A 9064-nucleotide genomic window follows, 5' to 3' on the forward strand; every position below is an offset into this window, starting at 1 on the left:
TTCCGATTTCAGATTATTACTGTACCTTTTTTAGTCTCCCAGCTCAGGACCCTTTTAGCGCTTTTATTTGTTGTGGTGGTTTGAGCAAACTGTCCCGAGGCTACTTGGCAGTCTTTCCCTCCACCCTCGAATGCTAGTATCGTGCTTAAGCACTTGATGATTAACTATCACATTGAATGACACACCGAAACGATACAGAGCAGAAGAGCTTAATTGTCCACAGGTCGACTCCAGGCAGCATCTGCTCATCAGTGTAGTATCTCATGGGACCAGATCCTTCCGTTGTCACCTGCTTGTGTTGACAGCACACTGAGTTCAAACTCCAGGTTCCATTTCCACCACGAGCCACAGACACTCCTAGTCCAGCCTTGCTCCCAACACGCAGAACTTTGTTTCTGATGCTGTCGTCTCCCTCCTAACAGTCTCTTAGACTTTCCCAAGGAGCCTCAGTTGACTTCCCATCTTCTCCCTTCCTTTTTCTGCCCTTTGACGTATCCTCAGAGACACTCCTGCAGTTGGTCCTTAGTACCCAGAAGTGTGTTTCTCTGATCTTGGCTCTGCTGGAAACCCTTTGCCCTGGTTCTTAGGCTTTGCAGTTGTTGGAGCCGGAGCTCTGAGCACTCAGCTGATCAAAGGGGTTCGAAATGTGGTGCCTAAGACCCCGCTTTCTAGGGTAACTTTTATGGGGAGCTGGAACCTCCCTGGTGACCATGGAGCCCTCGCCTTTTCTTTTCTCTCTAGTCCTTTCAACTTTTCATACATGGGGCACATGGTCACATGGGGAAGGAGAGTCCAGCAGTTTCTAGAACCTGGTATTTGGGGTTACTTTCCTTCCCTTTAGTTTTTGTCTCAGCCCCTTAAAATATCTCCAACCTAGCCACTGTTAAAGTAGTATTTAAAACCCTGCAGGTTTCCTCTTCTCTCCTTTACCCCCTATTTTAAGCCAGCTCCACCCCTGCCACTATCTAACTAAGAAGTGTGTAGAGACGTGTTATGACCACGTAAGCAACAGGACCTCCTAAAGCATCCAGTTTGCGAGCGCCTCGAATTTAGAGTAACGTTGCTCATGAGAGGTACAGGAAAGCGCTCTCGCTAATTCTGTTATTTTTATAAATGTCAAAGATTTTGAAAGCATTCCTATAAATTCCTCTCCCCCAAATATGGCAGGAAGATAGCTGCCTTCTTCATGTGTGCTTGCCAATCTCTGTAAGCCCCACAGGGTAATGTATGAGTGTGTGTTTAGCTGTCTGAGTTGCAGACGGCTGAGTTAGGGCCACTGTCCCACCCACTCCCTCGCTCTGGCGAGTGACCCTTCCACATAATCCGGTACTTCTTACGCTGAATTAGAATATGGGTTTTCTTGTCTGATTTCCCTGCCACACTTGTGAGCGACTTGAGGGCAAGGACCTCTGTGCCTTACTCATCTTGTATAGGTGCCAATAATTTTTTTTTTTTAATGGATGGATGGATGGGAACATATGGCCTTACCTCTGACACCGATGTCTTTTTTCTGTCCCTATTTCTCACTCTGTAAATGTCCTCGAAAACTGATATCCAAAGGTTGTCCATCGGCCAGCACAGCGTCCAGAGGCGTCCTAGCATTTATTTTTGATAGCTGCCATCCAAGTAGTATTTGGGCTGTGTTTATCTTGTCCAACTTTTTAAAATTTGGTCAGATACACTCGTGAAAAGAAAAAAACAAAAACACCTGCTATTATCTGTAAAGGTTGTTCAAGGACAGGATTGGGTGCCTTCTCTCTCAGTTCCAGCTGGCAACCCTGTTTCCTTTCTCTCTCCATTTGGTTGTTTTATCAGCTACAAATAGGCTCCTTCTAGCAGGTCCTGGGTTTCAAAATGGATGCAGTTCACTTTTTCCTTCTGAAAACCGTCAGGCACGAGGGTGCTGTACCTTTCTTTTGGTTCCCCAGGCTGCCTGCAGGGGCCTGCATGTAATTTCTCTGTAGGGATAGAGCTGGGGATCTGCCAGGAAAACCGGGGAGGTGCTCTCCCAGTGTTCCCTGGTGTTGCTAGATGGTTCAGTTTCCCCCGACTTGGCCTATGTGGATGTTTTCACCTGAAACAGCTAAGTAGGAATTATCCTGTTTTGTGAAATGTCGAGTAATTATTGCCCTCTAGAAGTGAGCTTAAAAATGAAGGCTTGTTAAAATAAACATTCATTTTGTACGCTTGAATAATAACCCTTTTGGCTCACTTGTTTTTACCCCTAAAAGAGTATCTTTAAAACCAGCAACATTTTATTATGGACATTTTCAAACAGAGAATAATTCTAATTTCAACAGTTCCCAATACATGGCCCACCTTATTTTATCCACACCTCATCCCAGGACTAGTCCCAATAAAGTGCAGTTGACCTTGAACAACATGGGGGTTAGGGGTGCCAAAAGTCCACATACAACTTTCGACTCCCCCAAAACTTAGCTACGTACCTTGATGGCCGGGGCTTAGGGGGTCATGAGTAACTTGGTTCTTTGGTAAGTCTGAGTTCCACAGAGATGATCTGTGCCGACATCTCCTCCACTTTGAGAAGGTACTTCACTGCATGATTGCTAAAGCCCACTTTACTAAGGGTCAAGGGTGGGTTTGTTTTTTATTTACTTATTTTTACGCCTCACTGGGGGACATGCTTAGAGAGCAGGAGAGAGAGAGAGAGAGAGAGAGAGAGAGAGAGAGAGAGAGAAACATCAATCGCTTGCTTTCTGTATGCTCCCAGACGAGGGATCAAACCCACCACCCAGGCATGTGCCCTGACGGGGAATCAAACCGGCAACCTCTCGGTACCCAGGGACGGCCCCCAACCCACTGAGCCACGTCGGCCAGGGCTCCAGTCGCCTTTTGATTCACTGACAGTTTTCTAGGAAATGTGTTGCTTCCAACTAGGTTGATGGAGCTATAACACCTCCATCACCCCACATTTCGTGTTGATGACGAGAAATTTTAGGCAAAGCCACAAATTTTGTTTCATAAATCAATTGGACAATGGCTCTTGTGATTAACCCTGTGGGCATGCAGACAGAAGCCTCCAGCCTTACCCACTTTATTGCTGTTTAAAGTGACTTGGAAAGGGCTTGTTTAGGAAAAAGAGGTTCATTTCGTCTCCTTTTTAAAACCACACTAGCATTGCTTGAAGTTGTCTCCCACTGTACCTCATCCCCAAACAGCCTGTTGTTCAGAATAAGGTAACCCAGCGGAGGCCCCTGCCACAGGGGAGCTTTTGGGGGAGGCCTCACCCGGTACTCACCCCTGATGCCTCCCCCCGCCCCTGAAGGCCCCCCTAACCCAGACCTCTGAGCGCACCCGTTGAGTTTTCCACGCCAGCCCTTCCGCGTGTCTCTGTCTCCGCAGATCAGGGCGCACCCGCAGTTCGGCGACCTGTGCCAGAGGACCACGGCCGCGTCCTGCTGCCCCAGCTGGACGCTGGGCAACTACATCGCCATCCTGAACAACCGCTCGTCCTGCCAGAAGATCGTGGAGCGGGACGTGTCGCACACGCTGAAGCTGCTGCGCACGTGCGCCAAGCACTACCGCAACGGGACGCTGGAGCCCGACTGCTGGGACGCGGCGGCGCGCAGGAAGGACCAGCTCAAGTGCACGAGCGTGCCGCGCAAGTGCACCAAGTACAACGCCGTGTACCAGATCCTGCACTACCTGGTGGACAAGGACTTCCTGGCGCCCCGGGCGGCCGAGCAGGCCCCGCCGGCGCTGAAGTACAGCATGCTCGTGTCGCCCACCGAGAAGGGCGAGAGCATGATGGGCATCTACCTGGACAACTTCGAGCGCTGGAACGCGTCGGACGGCGTGACCACGGTGGCCGGGATCGAGTTCGGCATCAAGCACAGCCTGTTTCAGGACTACCTGCTGATGGACACCGTGTACCCCGCCATCGCCATGGCGCTCGTGCTGCTGGTCATGTGCGCCTACACCAGGTCGGTGTTCATCACGCTCATGACCATGTTCGCCATCCTCAGCTCCCTGATCGTCGCCTACTTCCTCTACCGCGTGGTGTTCGCCTTCGAGTTCTTCCCGTTCATGAACCTCACGGCGCTCATCATCCTGGCGGGGATCGGGGCGGACGACGCCTTCGTCCTGTGCGACGTCTGGAGCCACACCAAGGGCGACCGGCCGCGCGCGCGCACGGCGGAGACGGTGGGCGCGGCCCTGCGGCACGCCGCGCTCTCCATGTTCGTCACCAGCTTCACCACGGCCGCCGCCTTCTACGCCAACTACGTGAGCAACATCACGGCCATCCGGTGCTTCGGCGTGTACGCGGGCACGGCCATCCTGGTCAACTACCTGCTGATGGTCACCTGGCTCCCGGCCGTGGTCGTGCTGCACGAGCGCTACCTGCTCAACATGCTGGCGGGCCTGCGGCGGCCCCGCGCGCGGCCGTGCGACGGCAAGAGCTGCTGGACGGCCGCCCGCCGGACCTGCCACCGCCTGCTGTTCGCCGCGTCCGAGGCGTCGCGGATTTTCTTCGAGAAGGTGCTGCCCTGCCTGGTCATCAAGTTCCGCTACCTGTGGCTGGGCTGGTTCCTCGCCCTGACGGTAGGGGGCGCCTACATCGTGTGCGTGCACCCCAAGATGAAGCTGCCCTCCCTGGAGCTGTCCGAGTTCCAGGTCTTCCGGGCGTCACACCCCTTCGAGCGCTACGACGCCGAGTACAAGAAGCTGTTCATGTTCGAGCGCGTCCGCCACGGGGAGGAGCTCCACATGCCCATCACGGTGATCTGGGGCGTGTCCCCCGAGGACAACGGCAACCCGCTGAACCCCAAGAGCAAGGGGAGGCTGACCCTGGACAGCAGCTTCAACATCGCCAGCCCGGCCTCCCAGGTCTGGATTTTGCACTTCTGCCAGAAACTGCGAAACCAGACGTTCTTTTACCAGACGGACGAGCAGGACTTCACCAGCTGCTTCATCGAGACCTTCAAGCGCTGGATGGAAAACCAGGACTGCGACGAGCCGGCCCTGTACCCCTGCTGCAGCCGCTGGAGCTTCCCCTACAAGCAGGAGATCTTCGAGCTGTGCATCAAGAGGGCCATCATGGAGCTGGAGAGGAGCACGGGGTACCACCTGGACAGCAAGACGCCGGGGCCCCGGTTCGACATCAACGACACCATCAGGGCCGTGGTCCTGGAGTTCCAGAGCACCTACCTCTTCACGCTGGCCTACGAGAAGATGCACCAGTTCTACAAGGAGGTGGACGCGTGGATCTCCAGCGAGCTGAGTTCGGCCCCCGAGGGCCTCAGCAACGGCTGGTTTGTCAGCAACCTGGAGTTCTACGACCTCCAGGACAGCCTCTCCGACGGCACCCTCATCGCCATGGGGCTGTCCGTGGCCGTGGCCTTCAGCGTGATGCTGCTCACCACCTGGAACATCATCATAAGCCTGTACGCCATCATTTCAATCGCCGGGACCATCTTTGTCACCGTCGGTTCCCTTGTCCTGCTGGGCTGGGAGCTCAACGTTTTGGAGTCCGTCACCATCTCGGTGGCGGTGGGCCTGTCCGTGGACTTCGCCGTCCACTACGGGGTCGCTTACCGCCTGGCCCCGGACGCCGACCGGGAGGGGAAGGTGGTCTTCTCCCTGAGCCGCATGGGCTCTGCCATCGCCATGGCCGCCCTGACCACCTTCGTGGCCGGGGCCATGATGATGCCGTCCACGGTCCTGGCCTACACCCAGCTGGGCACCTTCATGATGCTCATCATGGGCATCAGCTGGGCCTTCGCCACCTTCTTTTTCCAAAGCATGTGCCGGTGCCTTGGGCCGCAGGGTACCTGCGGTCAGATCCCTCTACCCAAAAAGCTCCAGTGCAGTGCCTTCTCCCATTCCTTGTCTGCCAGTCCTGGGGACAAAGGACAAAGCAAAACACACGCCCTGAATGCTTATCACGTGGATCCCAGGGCCCAAAAGTCTGACATGGAGCATGAGTTTTACGAACTAGAGCCGCTGGCGTCCCACGGCTGCCCCGCCTCCGAGAAGGCTGCTTACGAAGAGACCCGCACCTGCCCCGAGTTTCTGGGCAGCCCCGCGCACGCGGCTCACAACAGCGAGCTGGGCAAAAGCGCCAGGAGCGAGCCGGGCGCCGCGCTGCTGCAGCCACCCCCGGAACAGCACACGATGTGTCACTTTCTCTCTCTGAACCAGAGGTGCAGCTGCCCAAATGCCTACAAACACTTGAAGTACGGCCCGCACCCTTGCCAGCAGATGAGCGACTGCTTGTGCCACCAGTGTGCCCATGCCGCCAGCAGCTTTGTGCACGTCCAGAACGGCGGGGCAGCCCTGAAGGCGGCACACCCGGCCCCCGAGGGCTTCGGGCACCCCATCCCACACATCCGCCACTGCCCCTGCCTGCAGGGCAGAGCAAAAGTGCCTGGAATGCAGAGCCCCCGGCCTCGGAGTTTCTTCCTCCCCCCGGGGCACATCCAGGACCAAACAGGGAAGAGCAGCGCGCACAGCCTGCAGAGCGTCGAGGAGCATCTGCCAAAGGTGGCCGAGCCATCAGCGTTTGTCTGCAGGAGCGCAGGATCTTTACGGAAAGCGTGTTGTGATCCTGAGAGTAACCAAAGGGGACCCGGTCAGATCAGAGACACGGGGAATGTGGCAGGCGGTGCGGGGACTGAAAGCAAGGCCTCCAGTTCAGCGGGTCAGGCCAACAGGGCAGAAACGGGAGCCGAGCAGAGCTCGCCACAGACCGATGTCACTGTGAACTCAGAACGTTTAAATCGGAATGAACCGAAATTTCTATCGAACCATTTAATGGGGGAGGCTGGCTGCGGGTCGTGCCCAAACCGTCCACACGGCTGCGGCAGGGTGGCCAGAGTGAGGTGCGGCTCTGTGCACTGCCAGGTGCCAGCCTTCGAAGGCGGTGTGCCTGCTGTCCTAGCACACTCGGAACTTTCGGGTGAGAGTCTGTTAATAAAAACGCTTTAATAAATATAGTATTAAATTCAGAACCGGCGCCTCGGCTGTTCCTTTGAAACAGAAAACCCAGAGGTTTAGAAAAGGAGCCCCAGAATGCAGAGGTGAGAAGGGTTCACTTTGTTAAAAATCACGGAATGCCCTGACATCCCAGGTCGAACACATATCTAATGAGTGTTGGCTGATTCTTGGGTTTTATATTTTTGAAAAGTACAGTTGCTTTACATCTCTACCCAGCTTGAAAAATAATTGTCTCTCATAGCAGTGAGCCAGAGATCTGGAGTGTGAGTTACCTGGAATTTTCCATCAACCCGATTTGCCTGATAGCCTTACTCTGGTGCATTTGGTCTTCATTAATTAGGGCATTTGATTGCACAACATAAATAGAGCCACTTCCATTGGAATTCAGGAACTAAATGACATTAAAATTTATATTTTTGGGTGAGGCCTCATTTAAAAATCAGTTGCCAAGCATTTTAAAATATATATTGTTATTGATTTTTAGAGAGGAAGGGAGAGGGAGAGAGAGAAACATCGATGTGAGATCAAAACATCCATCGGCTGCCTCCTGCATGCCCCCTACTGGGGATCAAACCCAAAACCCAGGCGTGTGCCCTGACTGGGCATTGAACCTGCAACCTTTAGGTACACAGAATGACTCCCAACCAACTGAGCCACAGCGGCCAGGGCACCAAGCATTTTAATAGTGCATCGCACTGGTCTGCCTGAGTAGACTTGACATGAAGCCAGTGACACATTTATAGCCACATTGGTGTCTTTCCCCACATCAGCCAAAATGTACAATTATGTTGGTGCCATAGAAAGACACGCACAAAGGAAGAGACGGGATCGCCCTAAATAGTGCCACGCTTCTTAGGATAAGTCTCTTGTTGACAAAGACAGACCCAGGCCAGGTGACTCCTGGCCCTTTGAGGCAGTCAGAGTAAGGCAACTGGTCCTGTGTAGGTTTGCTTCCATCTCTGCCCCCAAGAGAGGAGCTGTATTGGTTGAAATAAATGACACAGCTTCATCTGTGTCTGTCCACTTCTAGCATGTCATCGCTGTGACATGCACATCTTCCTCAAACAATATTCTTTTAAGTTATGCTAAGCTGCTATTCTATTAAATTTCTTTGCAATAATCTGCGCCCCAGCCCTAATCGTTCTAAATTTTGAAACTTTTTCTAACGGGTAATATGAAGAGTAGTTTTACAAATGTGGTCTTAAGAAGATTAAGAAATGTTCCCGATCCACACTGGTTCACATGGAAACCACCTTCCCACCAGCAGTTAGGACAGTTTCTGAATGAAATATGAGGAAACAATGACTTGGAAACAGCTGTGTCTTTTCTCTTTAAAGAAGAGGGTCGTGTTAGAAGAAAAAAAATGAAGCCTGGGTCAAAAAAATTCAGAGACTCAACTGAGATTGTTTCTCATTGGATTCAGACACAGCCATGAAAGTAGAAATTTGTTAAAATTATGAGGGATTTGTTTTTTAAATGCGGAGGTAACTCATTCAAATATCCTTTACACTATAGTAGACCTTTCCAAAATATCTGCTGGCATCTAGTTTATTAATCTACAATTGTTATACTAATCTGTGATGGGTTTTTTGGTGTTAAAACAGCCACTTCCATTAATGTTTGGTTTTGTACACTTAGAGGTTTTATATCTTTGCGTTAAATAGATAGAAAAAAAATAAGTCATGAATATTCATGGTTGACTAGTAGAATCTTGTACGTTTGGCTCTTAATAGTGTTTTAACTGCCCTGATTTTGGATTTTTTTTATGGAAAAAAAAAAAAAAGGGTAATTTCTCTTTTCATGAGCTTTAGAAACCAGTGGACACACCCAAGAACGACTCATTAAGTAACCAGATCAACACAGTTTCCATCAACTCCCCTAAACCCTGGGTGAGAGCATGAACTTGACCACACACAGGCCCACCAGGTCGCAGTTCGCTAACTCAGCAGACCTTGCGGAGAGCTGGGGTAGGAGAGGGCTCTTCTAAGTTTCAGGGAGACGTATGCATTCAGCGGTCAGTACAAAAAGGGCTCCTCCTAGGATGGACACTCCTCAGGGGTCTCTTTTAGGTAACCTTGAGAACCATATACTTTTAATTTTAAATATG

The 9064-nt window shown here is 52.1% G+C and overlaps 1 protein-coding gene across 4 annotated transcripts in view; it reads left to right on the forward strand.

Annotated features, from left to right (window-relative positions):
* Positions 1–6971, forward strand: part of DISP1 (dispatched RND transporter family member 1) — a 100706-nt gene extending 93735 nt beyond the window's left edge. For all 4 annotated transcript variants that reach the window (XM_081124057.1, XM_081124055.1, XM_081124056.1 and 1 more), the window contains one exon: positions 3364–6971. In XM_081124057.1, coding sequence (XP_080980183.1) covers positions 3364–6948 — 3585 coding nt within the window. In that variant the 3' untranslated portion in view covers positions 6949–6971. The remainder of the gene's footprint in view (positions 1–3363) is intronic.
* Positions 6972–9064: the final 2093 nt, after the last annotated feature.

Source organism: Miniopterus schreibersii, assembly GCF_964146895.1.
Source record: "Miniopterus schreibersii genome assembly, chromosome: 21".
Classification (NCBI taxonomy): domain Eukaryota; kingdom Metazoa; phylum Chordata; class Mammalia; order Chiroptera; family Miniopteridae; genus Miniopterus; species Miniopterus schreibersii.